General features: G+C 39.7%; 1 protein-coding gene across 1 annotated transcript in view; it reads left to right on the forward strand.

The window, feature by feature from the left end:
- The window catches only part of DPP6 (dipeptidyl peptidase like 6), a 792,296-nt gene that overhangs the window by 370,076 nt on the left and 403,924 nt on the right, over positions 1 to 18,296 (forward strand). The window contains exon 2 of the mRNA XM_061198976.1: positions 5,653 to 5,767. Coding sequence (XP_061054959.1) covers positions 5,653 to 5,767 — 115 coding nt within the window. The remainder of the gene's footprint in view (positions 1 to 5,652; positions 5,768 to 18,296) is intronic.

The following is an 18,296-nucleotide window of genomic DNA, read 5'->3' on the forward strand; positions in this document are numbered from 1 at the left end:
ATTCTGGAAAGATGAATTTTATATTTAAAACAACCAAACGACCTAGGAAAGCGTTTAGTTTGGTTTTACTTCCTTGTTTGTTTTCTTTTTGCCTGAGTTAAAAATAAGTATGGACAACAGTTATGTCACTAGGGACAAGGGGATTGCCAGCCTTAGATGTCAGTTTGCATTACGTCTTTTAGGACCGATTGCTATTTATGGCATAGTTAATGCAATTGGGGTTGTATTAACGCTTTACTTTCTGCATCAACCAGCAATTGCGTCTCTGACAGATGTGCCGGCAAACAGCAACGTTCCTTCTCATAAAGGCATCTGTGGATTCATTCATCCATTCAGCCCACAGTCCCTGGGCGCTGTGGTGTCCTAGGTTTTGTACCAGGCATTGGGAACATGAACATCCAGCCCACTTCCTTAAGTAGCTTCCAGTCTGCCGATGACACAGGCATTCAATACATCATTTCATAGCGCAGTAACGTTACAGAAAAGCATTTACAAAGAGTTGCAACTGCTTCCAATTGAAAAGAATAATAAACTCTGCCTGTGAAACCAGGCACAGCTTCCTAAAATGTCAGAGAGAGATGATATTTTAGCTGACAACTAAAGAATGCGAAGGGGTTTGCCGGAGAGGAATGTCAGGAGACAGAAGTCAATGGTATGTGTGAAGCTGGGGGTGGGGGGTTGGAACACAGGAGGAAGTGGTTCTGGGAGCAGAGAATGGGGAGGGCTTAGGCTTGGCTCAGAGGTAGAGGGAAGGAGGGGAGACTTTCTTTGCAGTGATGTGCAAAGGGCTTTTTACTTGAGCACAGAAGACAGTAGCCTCAGAGAGGGCTCTAAATGCAAAAGGGGTACATAAATGTGTCCTGACCCCTAGGTGTGTATTCTCTGCTCCCAAAAGCATGGTTGACTGACGTTTTCTATTACATGCCCAGGATCAACCACTTCTCACCACCTGCACCACTACCACCTGGGACACACCTCCATCACCCTGGCCTCCTAGTGGGTCCCTCCTGGGCCCACCCTTGCTTCCTTATTCTTTGCTCTCCATGAAGCAGCTCCCCTGGGGATCTTTCTGTGGGAGTCTGGTTCATGCACTGCTGTCTCATATGCCTTGCACTCAGAGGAAAAGCCAACCCGCAGTGTGGCACCCAGACTCCCACCCTCCTTGCTCAGTGTGGTCGTCTCACGCACATCACTATGGCCACCCTGGCCCCTGTTTCTTTGCTGTCCTCCACACCAAAGCACACACTATCTTACAGACTGTATTCCTGCCTCTCCTTCTACCTGGATTGTTTGCCCTCAGATGTCAGCCTGTGTCTTACTCTGTCTGGGGCTGCTATAACACAACACCATAGACCAGGCAGCTTAAACACAGAGATTTATCTTTCACAGTTCTGGAGACTGGAAGTCCAAGATCAGGATGCCGGCTGTGGTATCTGGTGAGGGCTCTCTCCTTGGGTTGAAGATGGCCACCTTCTCTCTGTGTCCTCACACGGCCTTTCCTCCATGTATACAGGTGGAGAGAGAAGGGAGGCAAGCTTTCTGGTGTCTCTTCTTATAAGGGCACTAACCCCGTCACGAGGACCCCACCCTCATGACCTCACCTAACCGCAATTACCTCCCAAAGGCTCCATCTTCATATACCATCACATTGAGGTTTAAGGCATCAGCATATGAATTTAAGGGGGAACACAGTTCAGTCCACAGCAGTCTGATGTGCTTCTTCCCAGCTGCACTTCTTTCAGTTTCTGTTCAAATGTCTCTTTATTAGGAAATCTATCTGACCTCTTTATATACAAAGAGGTGACAAGACCCCCTCGGTCCTGTTTTTTTCTTCTTCTCTTAGTGTATTTATCTGTTTATTGTTTGTCCCCCATCCCTGCACTAGAATACAAGAAAGGAATATGGAACAAATGAAAGCTTTTGGACTTGTCGGGTTGATAACAGTGCCATAACAGGTTCTCAGAACAGGGCTTGCCAGAGTAAGCCTGGATAAAATATCAGTGGATGGATGGATGGGAGATTTGTTCACCTTCTTAGGCCAGTGTTTAATTGTAAACATGCTTTTCCATTTTATTGCATCTGTAAGATATGCATGATTACCAAACAGAACAGAGAATATATTACAGCCTCAATCTCATCATTCTAGGCAAAAATATGTAATTCTGTTGAGAGATGCACTACTGAAGCTCAACATTTCAGGGGATAATTTATTAACTTCTCTTGCCCTTCATGGGAAGCAGGAAGCAAGTTAAGATGAGGAAGTCTGAATTTGGGATGCCAAATTAGATGTTCAAGTTAGATTTTCACTGTTAACCTGCATTCTAACTCAAAAACCAGATCTATGTTCTGGTTTCACCTGTGTACAAATTAAATATGCATATCGACCAGGATTGGAGAGGAAGATGGAAAAATGAAAACTTTTGTTTTCTTGGAACCATTAGCAAGATGGTTCGTGTTTGTTTTCTTTTTTTCTCCTCTTTGTTTATTATTATTGTAGTAATATTGTTTGTGTAGTTAAAAAAAAAAAAATTACCTGCACTCTGAAAAGGAAATTTGGCTAAAGACCGTCTGCTTTTCTGTGGGTAAAATTACCCTGCTTTTTAAAAGTAAGAATGTTGCCTGAAAGAAGTGTGGTTCATCTGTACTTAAAAAATGGCATCGGTGATCCAGAATCACTTCACTTAAGTGGGCTCTGCTATCAGTGCCTGTTTGGTTATCCTATTGTGCATTCATCCATCCAGTAACATACACTGCATTGGTTTTCTGTGCAAAATCTTTTCTTAGCCCAGTGAGCATGCAGGGAACAGAGTCTTTGTCCTCTTTCTGAGCTGTCCTGACTTTCATTCATTTTCCCCCTTACTGGAGCCACCTCATGGTTCTTCATCTTTCTTTTCCCTGCCCTCTGTGTCCATAGAATGTACACTGTGTTAGACATTTTTAAGATCTCTTACATCCACCTTCCTCCGTGGGCTCGCCCTCCTGGATCCCTGGGAGCTGTTCACCCTGCTCACTTCCTGGTGAAGCAGCCCATTCTGTCATGAAGCAATACTAGTGGTTAGAAATTCTGAAGGTTTTTTTTTTTTTTTAATTTATTTATTTATTTATTTTTGGCTGTGTTGGGTCTTCGTTGCTGTGCGAGGGCTTTCTCTAGTTGCGGCAAGCGGGGGGCCACTCTTCATCGCTGTGTGCGGGCCTCTCACTACCGTGGCCTCTCTTGTTGCGGAGCACAGGCTCCAGACGTGCAGGCTCAGTAATTGTGGCTCACGGGCCCAGTTGCTCCGCGGCATATGGGATCATTCCCAGACCAGGGCTCGAACCCGTGTCCCCTGCATTGGCAGGCGGATTCTCAACCACTGCGCCACCAGGGAAGCCCCTGAAGGTTTTGTGATACATAATTCTGTCTCTGTGAAATTTTGGTTCTAACTCTGGCATCTGGACTATGCCAAAGAAGTCCTCTGTCTGGCATGTGATAATTCAAATAGACAGAGACTCTAAGTATTTGGTTTTTGAGTCTGAACCCTTCCTTCAGCCTTACTTCATATGACATATTTTGCAATGTTTCTGTCTTCGGGTCCTTTTTGTAGAAACACTCTGTCCATCGTTATCTCTGACAATATCCAGCCTAGACCTGGACAGCATATTGTGGGCGTACTTGGGCCAGGGAGGGACCTACTGGGAACATGACTGTAACATCATTCAAGTACACTTTTGCAAGTAAATTAGTTACGCTACTGGCTGCTCAAGAAGTTGATGCAAAGCAGAAGTCTTAGGTTTTTTTTTTTCATATAAACTTCTATCAGTGCATCTAATAGATGTGTTTAAAACAAATTTTAGAATCCTAGATTATTCTTATTAGAAACAATATTTGAAAGATATCCATTGTTTGAGCTGATGAAGACAATACCACTAATTTCATCATTCTTCATCTTGATAAGATTCAGTCTTGAGTATGAAATTGTTATGGTTTTGATTGTTACCCTGGGATTTAATCTGAACAGTGTTTGAGAAATGTCCACTTCGGGTCTGTGGGAGATCATGTACACTATGATGGTCTTAGGAATAGTACTACTGCAAGATTTATGCTATTCACAGCTTTGGTGAGAATGGCTTATTTCCTCTGTAAATGAAATGAAAAGCTACTGAATCAGTGAGATCTGATCACTTCTTGTCACTGGCCAGCGACTTCCTCGCATAGAAAACCCCATCCAATAGGAAATGAGGTTGACTCAGTATAACCTTTCATCATAATTTCATACTCATGTTTAGTCTTATTTTTAAGTGCTGAAAAGCCACTTTTTAATAGGCAAATTCAGTTCTCAATGGCAAATAAGCATACTGGTAGAAATTTCTAAAAACTGTAGAACACTTTCCTGCTAAGGTTTTAATGGTCCTCAGAATTTTTCTTAACTGGATAACCTAGATGGCCAATATTAATTGTTTGGAGTCAAATTTTTCTTGATTCTATAACCTAGATAGCCAATATTACATATTTAGATGTCAAATATTATTTACTATCCCATGGTTGAGTATTATCTATATTTTGATTTACAGAAATCTGATACATTCTAATGAACTTTCAGCCTTGGATAAGGGAGTATTTATATATCATGTTGCCTACTTTTTGAGGCCATCTCCATCCTATTGCATTTTGACTCTCAGTTAAGGCGAGTCGCAATAGGGGGTGCTATAAGAGAGAATATTTTGTGATCTATGTATAGGCAGAAGGGGCAGTAGTTCATTTGCAGTGTGACCATATGACTTAATTTGCCCTGGAGAGTCCCAGTTGCTCTTGTGTAATTAATAATAATAATTATTGGTATGTAACTATTATATTTATTATTGATTATTAATATTACCCCCTTTGTCTCTCAAATGATCCTAGTTTAGACTGTAAATTATATAATCATCCTAATTTGAAAGGAACTGAAAGTTTGGTCTCAGCAGCCAATACACCTGATTAATTTCCTAGATCTTTTCAACCTTTAGCATTCTTCAGCAGTGTCTCCAGATCCCCCTCATACCCCCAACACCTGCTATAACGCAGTCCCTGGAGGGGACTAAAACCTAGAAAAGGGGTACGTGTGTTACCCAGTGAAGCAAGACCTGGGAAGTCTTAAAGCTTTGTTTGAGGAGCTATAGAAGGAAGAAAAGGCTGAGGATGGTGAGAAGTAGGCAAATGTTGATTAAAATTGGCACATAGTATGTGCTAAATAAATGTTTGAATTTGGTAGCCTGAAATAGAACTTAACAATGTGGATGTCAATGAAGAGAAAGATGAGAGAGGTCTTAGGGCTGGAAAAATTCATCATACTTGGGTTTGATTTGATGGGGGTTAATAGGTTGACTGTAATAAGAAACTCCACCATCACCCTATACTGTGGAATCTAGTTTATTGGGTGGAGAAGCATTAAGTTACACAAAAGCTGTAAACATAATATAATATCCAATTCTTCTTGAGATAAGGCTTTGCCCTGGGATAGAGAAGGGAACCTGGGGCCTTTGGACACTGAGGCAAAGGGCAGAGAAAGGAGTTGATCATAGCTTCAAGGATGAGAATACGCCTGAGCTCTTGATTTGAATGAAGTGTATCCACTGGCTTATTTTAGTTCCTTATTTTACTCACAGAGTTTCTCTTTCCTGCTGTTGCTTTAGGAGCTGGTGGGGAGTAACCCTCCACAGAGAAACTGGAAAGGCATAGCGATCGCACTGCTTGTCATCCTGGTCATCTGCTCCCTGATTGTCACCTCAGTGGTGCTGCTGACGCCAGGTACTCACATTTATTCTTGGAAAAGCAAGCTGCTGTAAGGGGGAAAGGGCATAAGTTTACTCTGAGATTTTTTCTAAGTAACTACCCATTATATAATTTATTTTTCCCAGGTTCTAATTCTCATTGTGCCATACGTTAAAATGATGTAATACACTTTCAATAAAAAAGATCTATTTTACATGCTCTGAATTTGTTTAGATAATTGTTGACTGGGTGGAAATTCTTGGCATATATTAAAATTCACAAGTATTTATTTATGCTTGATGAGCTTAAAGATGGTGTCATTTTAAGTATAATAATTTTATATCTCATGGCATTCCTGGGTGTTTTATCGAGGATGAATTAAGAAAATTATGAAAACAATATATAATGAATGTGAACTAAGGATAAACTACTTATTAGATACTACTGATGAAATAAAGGAAGTATAAAACAGAATCAGAAATCTCTCAGGGAAGAAAAATACCCAAAAATTGTCAGCAAAAGTCTACAGAAAAAAACATATATAGACACGGATTATTGAAAGTTTCAAACATAAGTTGTATAGAAGCTGAGAGGAAAGAGAGAGAGAGAGAGAGACCTTTTATGATAAAGTTCATGGAGAAAGTAATATGTGAAGTGGGCTTTAATGGAGTGGTAAGAATTTAGTAGCAAGAGAGTGGTGAGATTAGGGCAAGAAGAAAGCCTTTGCCCATAAGATAAACATGTAGGGGGCATGATAGGAAAACATTATACCATATATAAACAGTGTGTAACTATCCATTCCCCTTGTTGTATTAGGTGTCAATTTGTGTGGACAAAAAAAAAAATGTTCCAATCCTCAATAAATAGACTACACGGATATTAGACTTTAAGAGGGAAAAAAATGCAATGTAAAAAATGTTTTGATACGTATAAAAAGTGCAGGCAAATTTTGAGTTACGTTTAAACTATAATCACAAAACTTAAATGGAAAAAGAGTAGTTTGTACCCTGAAACCAAAACTCAAGAAAGGTATCACAAGAAAACTACAGACCAGTATCTCTTATGAATATAGATGCAAAAACCTCAGCAAAATACTAGCCAATAGAACCAAATTACCCACAACATATAAAAAGGATTATACACCATGATCAAATGGGATTTATCCCAGGAAAAAAATTTGGTTTAACATATGAAAAATCAATGTAATACACCCATATTAATAGGATAAAGGGAGAAAAAAACATGGTCATCTCAATAGATGCAGAATAAGCATTTGACAAAGTTCAGAATCCTTTCATGATAAAACGTTCAACGAGCAAAGAAAAAAACTTTCCCAACCTTATAAAGAGCATCTATAAATAGCCCACAGCTAATATTATACTTAACAGTGAAGTACTGAAAGTATTCCTGCTAAGATCAGGAATAAGACAAGGATATTCACTCTCACTATTTCTTTTTTTAATTTTTTTTGCATTGTTTAATTGAAGTATAGTTGATGTACAGTACCATATAAGTTACAGGTGTACAATATAGTGATTCACAATTTTTAAAGGTTATACCCCATTTATAGTTATTATAAAATGTTGGCTATATTTCCCATATTATATAATATATTCTTTTTTTTTTGAAATTTTGAATTTTATTTATTTTTTTATACAGCAGGTTCTTATTAGTCATAAATTTTATACACATCAGTGTATACATGTCAATCCCAATCGCCCAATTCATCCCACCCCCCCTCCACCCCCCCCGCCACTTCCCCCCTTGGTGTCCATACGTTTGTTCTCTACATCTGTGTCTCAATTTCTGCCCTGCAAACTGGTTCATCTGTACCATTTTTCTAGGTTCCACATATATACATTAATATACGATATTTGTTTTTCTCTTTCTGACTTACTTCACTCTGTATGACAGTCTCTAGATCCATCCACGTCTCAACAAATGACCCAATTTCGTTCCTTTTTATGGCTGAGTAATATTCCATTGTGTATATGTGCCACATCTTCTTTATCCATTCGTCTGTCGATGGGCATTTAGGTTGCTTCTACGTCCTGGCTATTGTAAATAGTGCTGCAATGAACATTGGGGTGCATGTGTCTTTTTGAATTATGGTTTTCTCTGGATATATGCCCAGTAGTGGGATTGCTGGATCATATGGTAATTCTATTTTTAGTTTTTTAAGGAACCTCCATATTGTTCTCCATAGTGGCTGTATCAATTTACATTCCCACCAACAGTGCAAGAGGGTTCCCTTTTCTCCACACCCTCTCCAGCATTTGTTGTTTGTAGATTCTCTGATGATGACACTCTCACTATTTCTGTTTAACATTGTATTGGAGATTTCTGACAATTAGGCAAGGGAGAAAAAAGACACCCAGGTAAAAAAGAAGTAAAACTATCTCTATTCATAGATGGCATGATCTCATGTATAGAAAATCTTAAAGAATCCACAAACACAAAAAATAAAACATATTGTAACTAATGAATGAGTTCAGCAACATTGGAAGATACAAGACCATTATACAAAAAATATTTATACTTCTATATACTAGTAATGAACAATTCAAAAATGAAATTTAGAAATGATTCCACTTACATTAGTTTCAAAGGGAATAAGTCAAGTCTGCAACCTTTTTGGCACCAGGGACCGGTTTTGTGGAAGACAATTTTTCCATGGACGGGGGTGGGGAGGGATGGTTTCAAGATGATTCAAGCACATTACATTTATTGTGCACTTTATTTCTATTATTATTACATTGTAATATATAAGGAAATAATTATACAACTCACCATAATGCAGAGTCATTGGGAGCCCTGAGCTTGTTTTCACTTGCCACTCAGTGATAGGGTTTTGTTTTTTTTTTTAAAGTTTTCTTTTTTTTTTTTTAATTAATTAATTAATTAATTATTTTTTGGCTGTGTTGGGTCTTCGTTTCTGTGCGAGGGCTTTCTCTAGTTGCGGCAAGCGGGGGCCACTCTTCATCGCGGTGCGCGGGCCTCTCACTATCGTGGCCTCTCTTGTTGCGGAGCACAGGCTCCAGATGCGCAGGCTCCGTAGTTGTGGCTCACGGGCCTAGTTTTCCATGGCATGTGGGATCTTCCCAGACCAGGGCTCGAACCCTTGTCCCCTGCATTAGCAGGCAGATTCTCAATCACTGTGCCACCAGGGAAGCCCTGATAGGGTTTTGATATGAGTCTGCAAGTGATTGATTTATTATCTCTGTGCAGTCAAAACTCTCTGCTAATGATAATCTGTATTTGCAGCCACTCCCCAGCGCTAGCATCACTGCCTTGGCTCCACCTCAGATCATCATAAGGAGCGAGCAAGCTAGATCCCTCACATGCGCAGTTCACAGTAGGGTTCGCGCTCCTATGAGAACCTAATGCTGCCACTGATCCGACAGGAGGTGGAGCTCAGGCAGTAATGCAAGCTATGGAGAGTGGCTGTAAATACAGATGGAGCTTCACTCGCTTGCCCGCGGCTCACCTCCTGCTGTGCAGCCCAGTTCCTAACAGGCTACGGACCGGTAGCGGTCCGTGGCCCAGGAATTGGGGACCCCTGGAATAAGTTACTTAGAAATCAACAAAAGAAGTATAAGACTTGTACACTGAAAATCACCAAAGATAACTGAAAGAAATTAAAGAAGACCTAAGTAAGTGGAAAGCTATCCCCGTGTTCCTGGATTAGAAGATGTAATAGTGTTAACATGGCACTACTTCGCAAATTTATCTGCAGATTCAACCCAATCCCTATCAAAATCCCAATTAGTTTTATTGCAGAAATTGACAAGCCAATTCTAAACTTCATATGAAAATGCAAAGTACTCAGACCAGCCAAAACAATCTTGGGAAAAAAAAACAGTTGAAGGACTTACATCTCTGATATTAAACTTCCTCTAAAGCTACAGTAATCAAAGTGTTGTGGTACTATCCTAAGTATAGATATATAGGTCAATGGAATAGAATGTAGAGTTCAAAAATAGACCCATACAGTTATTTTCCATTCATTTTTGACAAGGGTGCTAAGACCATTTGATGGGGAAAAAGTAGTCTTTTCAACAAATGGTACTGGTACAACTGTGTATCTACATGCAAAGAATGAAACTGGACTCCTACCTCACAGCTTGTACAGAAATTAACTCAGTGTGGCTCAACAACCGAAAAATAAGAGCTAAAACTATAGCACTCCTAGAAGAAAACATAGGAGTAAATCTTTGTGACCTTGGATTCGGCAACTGTTTTTTAGATATGACACCAAAAGCACAAGCAACTCAAGAAAAAATAGATAAATTAGACTTCATCAAGCATAAAACATTCTGTGTGTCAAAGGACACTATGAAGAAACTGAGAAGACAACCCACAGAATGGGAGAAGCATATTTGCAAATCATATCTTCAATAAACATCTAACGTCCAGGTTATTTAAAGAATTCTTACAACTCAAAACAGGAGACGAACAATTTAATTTAAAAATGGGTAAAGGATTTGAACATTTCTCCAAAGAAATACCAATGGCCAGGAAGCACAAGAAAAATACTCTACATCATTAGTCATCAGGGAAATGCAAATCAAAATCACAGTTAGATGCCTATATATACATATTATTTTTTGTGCATTTATTTTTTATACAATTTTTAAAGGTTACACTCCATTTACAGTTATTACAAAATATTGGCTCTGTTCCCCGTGTTATACTAAAAATCCTTGTAACCTGTCTTACACTCAATTGTTTGCACATCCCACTCCCCCACCCCTATATTGCCCCTCCCCTCTCTCTCCCCACTGGTAACCACTGGTTTGTTCACTGTATCTGTGAGTCTGCAACTTTTTTGTTATATTCACTAGTTTGTTGTACTTTTTGGATTCCACACATAAGTGCTATCATACAGTATTTGTCTTTTTCTGTCTGACATTTCACTTAGCATAATACCCTCCAAGTCAAATTCAAAAAAATATATATATTTTTAAGCAAAATAACAAGTATTTGTGAGGATGTGGAAAAATTGGAACCTTCATTCAGTACTAGTAGGAATGTAAAAGTGTGTAGCCTCTGTTGAAAACATTCTGGTAGTTCCTCAAAAAATGAAACACAGAGTTACCATACGACCCAGTCATTCCACTCCTAGGTATATACCCAAGGAAATTGAAAATACATATTCATACAGAAATTTGTACACAGATACCCATAGAAACATTCATAACAGCCAAAAAGTAGAAACAACCCAAATGTCCCTCACCTGGTGAATAGATAAACAATCGTGGTATATCCATACAATGGAATATTATTCAACTATAAAAAATGAAATACGGATGCATACTACAGCATAGATAAAACTTGAAAACATTATGCTATGTGCACGAAGTTAGACAAAAAGGCTACATATTGTATGATTCCACAGTAGACAAATCCATAGAGATAAAAAGTAGATTAGTGGTTGCCAGGGACTGGAAGTGGGGAGAGTAAGAAATGTCTGCTAATAGGCATGAGATTTCTTCTTTTATAAAGGCATTATAGTTTTAGGGCAGTTTTAAATTCACAGCAAAATTGAGAGGAAGGTACAGAGATTTCCTACATATGCGCTGCCCCACACATGCATGGTTCCCCTCGTTATCTACATCCCCACCTGAGTGGTACATCTGATACAACTGATGAACCTACCTCAACACATCATAATGAGACCCCTTTTGGGGGTGATGTAGATATTCTGGAATTCGATACTGGTGATGAATGCACAATTCTTTAACACATTGTAAACTACTGAGTTGTATACATTAAAAAGGTAAACTTTATGATATGTGAATTTTATCTCAGTTAAGATGTTAGCATAAACAATGGTGGGAAAGTTGTTTAAAAAAGTGATTCAGGGAGGACCTTCAAGATGGCGGAGGAGTAAGACGTGAAGATCACCTTCCTCCCCACAAATACATCAAAAATACATCTACATGTGGAACAAGTCCTACAGAACACCTGCTGAATGCTGGCAGCAGACCTCAGACTTCCCAAAAGGCAAGAAACTCCCCACGTACCTGGGTAGGGCAAAAGAAAAAAAGAAAAACAGAGACAGAAGAATAGGGACAGAACTTGCCCCTCTGGGAGGGAGCTGTGAAGGAGGAAAAGTTTCCACGCACTAGGAAGCCCCTTCACTGGCGAAGACCAGGGGTGTGCGGGGGGGACGTTTCAGAGCCACAGAGGAGAGCGCAGCAACAGGGGTGCAGAGGGCAAAGCGGAGAGATTCCCGCACAGAGGATCGGTGCCGACCAGCACTCACCAGTCCGAGAGGCTTGTCTGCTCACCCACCGGGACGGGTGGGGGCTGGGAGCTGAGGCTTGGGCTTTGGAGTTCAGATCCCAGGGAGAGGACTGGGGTTGGCTGCGTGAACACACCCTGAAGGGGGCTAGTGTGCCACAGCTAGCTGGGAGGGGCTCCAGGAAAACATCTGGACCTGCCTAAGAGGCAACAGACCATTGTTTTGGGATGCGCGAGGAGAGGAGATTCAGAACACTGCTTAAACGAGCTCCAGAGATGGGCACGAGCCGCAGCTATCAGCGCGGACCCCAGAGACGGGCATGAAACGCTAAGGCTGCTGCTGCCGCCACCAAGAAGCCTGTGTGCGAGCACAGGTCACTGTCCACACCGCCCCTCCCGGGAGCCTGTGCAGCCCGCCACTGCCGGGGTCCCGTGATCCGGGGACAACTTCCCCGGGAGAACACGGCGTGCCTCGGGCTGTTGCAACGTCACGCTGGCCTCTGCCACCACAGGCTCACCCTGCATTCCGTACCCCTCTCTCCCCCTGGCCTGAGTGAGCGAGAGCCCCCGAATCAGCCATTGCTTTAACCCCCTCCTGTCTGGGCGAAGAACAGATGCCAGAGGGTGACCTACATGCAGAGGCAGGGCCAAACCCAAAGCTGAACCCCAGGAGCTGCGTGAACAAAGAAGAGAAAGGGAAATTTCTCCGTGCAGCCTCAGGAGCAGCGGATTGAATCTGCACAGTCAAGTTGATGTACCTGCATCTGTGGAATACCTGAAGAGACAACGAACCATCTCAAAATTAAGGCGGTGGACTTTGGGAGCAACTGTAGACTTGGGGTTTGCTGTATGCGACTGACTAGTTTCTGATTTATATGTCTATCTTAGTTTAGTTTTTAGCGCTTATTATCATTGGTGGATTTGTTTATTGGTTTAGTTGCTCTCTTTTTTTAAATTACTTTTTAAATTTTTCTATTTTAATAGTATTTTAAAAAATTTTTTATTTTAATAACTTTATTTTATTTTATTTTTTTCTTTCTTTTTTTCCTCTGTTTTCTTCTGAGTCATGAGGCTGACAGGGTCTTGGTGCTCTGGCCAGGTGTCAGGCCTGAGCCTCTGAGGTGGGAAAGGCGAGATCAGGACATTGGACCACCAGAGACCTCCTGGCCCCCCGTAATATCAATCGGCAAGATCTCTCCCAGAGATCTCTGTCTCAATGCTAAGACCCAACTCCACTCAACGACCAGCAAACTCCAGTGCTGGACACCCCATGCCAAACAACTAGCAAGACAGGAACACAACCCCACCCATTAGCAGAGAGGCACCAGTCCCCTCCACCAGGAAGCTTACACAAGCCACTGAACCAACCTTACCCACTGGGGGCAGACACCAAAAAAATCGGGAACTACCAACCTACAGCCTGCGAAAAGGAGACCCCAGACACACTAAGTTAAGCAAAATGAGAAGACAGAGAAATACACAGCAGATGAAGGAGCAAGGTAAAAACCAACCAGACCAAACAAATGAAGAGGAAATAAGCAGTCTACCTGAAAAAGAATTCGGAGTAATGATAGTAAAGATGATCCAAAATCTTGGAAATAGAATAGAGAAAATACAAGAAATGTTTAACAAGGACTTAGAAGAACTAAAGAGCAAACAAACAGTGATGAGCAACACAATAAATTGAAATTAAAAATTCTCTAGAATGAATCAATAGTGGAATATCTGAGGCAGAAGAAAGGATAAGTGACCTGGAAGATAAAATAGTGGAAATAACTACCACAGAGCAGAATAAAGAAAAAAGAATGAAAAGAATTAAGGACAGTCTCAGAGACCTCTGGGACAACATTAAACGCACCAACATTCGAATTATAGGGGTCCCAGAAGAAGAAGAGAAAAAGAAAGGGACTGAGAAAATATTTGAAGAGATTATAGTTGAAAACTTCCCTAATATGGGAAAGGAAATAGTTAATCAAGTCCTGGAAGCACAGAGAGTCCCTTACAGGATAAATCCAAGGAGAAACACGCCAAGACACATATTAATCAAACTATCAAAAATTAAATATAAAGAAAACATATTAAAAGCAGCAAGGGAAAAGCAACAAATAACACACAAGGGAATCCCCATAAGGTTAACAGCTGATCTTTCAGCAGAAACTCTGCAAGCCAGAAGGGAGTGGCAGGACATATTTAAAGTGATGAAAGGGAAAAACCTACAACCAAGATTACTCTACCCAGCAAGGATCTCATTCAGATTTGATGGAGAAATTAAAACCTTTACAGGGAAACAAAAGCTAAGAGAATTCAGCACCACCAAACCAGCTTTACAACAAATGCTAAAGGAACTTCTCTAGGCAGGAAACACAAGAGAAGGAAAAGACCTACAATAACAAACCCAAAACAATTAAGAAAATGGTAATAGGAACATACATATCGATAATTAACTTAAATGTAAATGGATTAAATGCTCCAACCAAAAGACATAGACTGGCTGAATGGACACAGAAACAAGACCTGTACATATGCTGCCTAAAAGAGACCCACTTCAGACCTAGGGACACATACAGACTGAAAGTGAGGGGATGGAAAAAGATATTCCATGCAAATGGAAATCAAAAGAAAGATGGAGTAGCAATTCTCATATCCGACAAAATAGTCTTTAAAATAAAGACTATTACAAGAGACAAGGACACTACATAATGATCAAGGTATCAATTCGTGAAGAAGATATAACAATTGTAAATATTTATGCGCCCAAAATAGGAGCACCTCAATACATAAGGCAAATGCTAACAGCCATAAAAGGGGAAATTGGCAGTAACACAATCATAGTAGGGGACTTTAACACCCCACTTTCACCAATGGACAGATCATCCAAAATGAATATAAATAAGGAAACACAAGCTTTAAATGAGACATTAAACAAGATGGACTTAATTGATATTTATAGGACATTCCATCCAAAAACAACAGAATACACTTTCTTCTCAGGTGCTCATGGAACATTCTCCAGGTAGATCATATCTTGGGCCACAAATCAAGCCTCGGTAAATTTAAGAAAACTGAAACCGTACCAAGTATCTTTTCCGACCACAACGCTATGAGACTAGATATCAATTACAGGAAAAAAACTGTAGAAAATACAAACACATGGAGGCTAAACAAAACGCTACTAAATAACCAAGAGATCACTGAAGAAATCAAAGAGGAAATCAAAAAATACCTAGAAACAAGTGACAATGAAAACACAACAGCCCAAAGCCTATGGGATGCAGCAAAAGCAATTCTAAGAGGGAAGTTTATAGCAACACAATCCTACCCTCAAGAAACAAGAAACACCTCAAATAAACAACCTAACCTTATACCTAAAGCAGTTAGAGAAAGAAGAACAAAAAAACCCTAAAGTTAGTAGAAGGAAAGAAATCATAAAGATCAATCAGAAATGAAAAAGAAATGAAGGAACGATAGCAAAGATCAAAATAACTAAAAGCTGGTTCTTTGAGGAGATAAACAAAATGATAAACCATCTGCCAGTCTCATCAAGAAAAAAATGGAAAAGACTCAAATCAATAGAATTAGAAATGAAAAAGGAGAAGTAACAACAGACACTGCAGAAATACAAAGGATTATGAGAGATTACTACAAGCAACTATATGCGAATAAAACGGACAACCTGGAAGAAATGGACAAGTTCTCAGAAAAGCACAACCTTCCAAGACTGAACCAGGAAGAAATAGAAAATATAAACAGACCAATCACAAGCACTGAAATTGAAACAGTGATTAAAAATCTTCCAACAAGCAAAAGTCCAGGACCAGATGGCTTCACAGGCGAATTCTATCAAACATTTAGAGAAGAGCTAACACCTATCCTTCCCAAACTCTTCCAAAATATAGCAGAGGGAGGAACACTCCCAAACTCATTCTACGAGGCCACCATCACCCTTATACCAAAACCAGACAAAGATGTTACAAAAAAAGAAAACTACTGGCCAATATCACTGATGAACATAGATGCAAAAATCCTCAACAAAATACTAGCAAACAGAATCCAGCAGCACATTAAAAGTATCATACACCATGATCAAGTGGGGTATATCCCAGGAATGCAGGGATTCCTCAATATATGCAAATCCATCAAAGTGATACACCATATTAACAGATTGAACGATAAAAACCATATGATCATCTCAATAGACGCAGAAAAAGCTTTTGACAAAATTCAACACCCACTTATGATAAAAACTCTCCAGAAAGTAGACATAGAGGGAACTTACCTCAACATAATAAAGGCCATATATGACAAACCCGCAGCCAACATCCTTCTCAATGGTGAAAAACTGAAACCATTTCCACTAAGCTCAAGAACAAGATAAGGTTGCCCACTCTCACCACTATTATTCAACATTTTGGAAGTTTTAGCCACAGCTATCAGAGAAGAAAAAGAAATAAAAGGAATACAAATCGGCAAAGAAGAAGTAAAACTGTCACTCTTTGCAGATGACATGATACTATACATAGAGAATCCTAAAGATGCTACCAGAAAACTACTAGAACTAATCAATGAATTTGGTAAAGTAGCAGGATACAAAATTAATGCACAGAAATCTCTTGCATTCCTATACACTAATGATGAAAAATCTGAAAGAGAAATTAAGGAAACACTCCCATTTACCATTGCAACAAAAAGAATAAAATACCTAGGAATAAACCTACCTGAGGAGACAAAAGACCTGTATGCAGAAAACTATAAGACACTGATGAAAGAAATTGAAGATGATACATACAGATGGAGAGATATACCATGTTCTTGGATTGGAAGAATCAACATTGTGAAAATGACTATACTACCTAAAGCAATCTACAGATTCAGTTCAATCCCTATCAAAGTACCAATGGCATTTTTCAAAGAACTAGAACAAAAAAGTTCACAATTTGTGTGGAAATACAAAAGACCTCGAAGAGCCAAAGCAATCTTGAGAAAGAAAAATGGACCTAGAGGAATCAGGCTCCCTAACTTCAGACTATACTACAAAGCTACAGTAATCAAGACAGTATGGTACTGGCACAAAACCAGAAATATAGATCAATGGAACAGGATAGAAAGCCCAGAGATAAACCCACGCACATATGGTCACCTTATTTTTGATAAAGGAGGCAAGAATATACAGCGGAGAAAAGACATCCTCTTCAATAAGTGGTGCTGGGAAAACTGGACAGCTACATGTAAAAGAATGAAATAGAACACTCCCTAACACCATACACAAAAATAAACTCAAAATGGATTAAAGACCTAAATGTAAGGCCAGACACTATAAAACTTAGAGGAAAACATAAGCAGAACACTCTATGACATAAATCACAGCAAGATCCTTTTTGGCCCAGCTCCTAGAGAAATGGAAATAAAAACAAAAATAAACAAATGGGACCTAATGAAACTTAAAAGCTTTTGCACAGCAAAGGAAACCATAAGACGAAAAGACAACCCTCAGAATGGGAGAAAATATTTGCAAATGAAGCAACTGACAAAGGATTAATCTCCAAAATATACAAGCAGCTTATGCAGCTCAATATCAAAAAAACAAAGAACCCAATCCAAAAATGAGCAGAAGACCTAAATAGACATTTCTCCAAAGAAAATATACAGATTGCCAACAAACACATGAAAGGATGCTCAACATCACTAATCATTAGAGAAATGCAAATCAAAACTACAATGAGGTGTCACCTCACACTGGTCAGAATGGCCATCATCAAAAAATCTAGAAACAATAAATGCTGGAGAGGGTGTGGAGAAAAGGGAACCCTCTTGCACTGTTGGTGGGAATGTAAATGGATACAACCACTATGGAGAACAGTATGGAGGTTCCTTAAAAAACTAAAAGTAGAACTACCATATGACCCAGCAATCCCACTACTGGGCATATACCCTGAGAAAACCATAATTCAAAAAGAGTCATGTACCACAATGTTCATTGCGACACTATTTACAATAGCCGGGACATGGAAGCAACCTAAATGCCGATCGACAGACGAATGGATAAAGAAGATGTGGCACATATATACAATGGAATATTACTCAGCCATAAAGAGAAACGAAATTGAGTTATTTGTGGTGAGGTGGATGGACCTAGAGTCTGTCATACAGAGTGAAGTAAGTCAGAAAGAGAAAAACAAATACCGTATGCTAACACATACATATGGAATCGAAAAAAAAAAAAGGTTCTGAAGAACTTAGGGGCAGGACAGGAATAAAGACACAGACATAGAGAATGTACTTGAGGACACGGGGAGGGGGAAGGGTAAGCTGAGACGAAGGG

Source organism: Eubalaena glacialis, chromosome 8 (assembly GCF_028564815.1).
Source record: "Eubalaena glacialis isolate mEubGla1 chromosome 8, mEubGla1.1.hap2.+ XY, whole genome shotgun sequence".
Taxonomy (NCBI): domain Eukaryota; kingdom Metazoa; phylum Chordata; class Mammalia; order Artiodactyla; family Balaenidae; genus Eubalaena; species Eubalaena glacialis.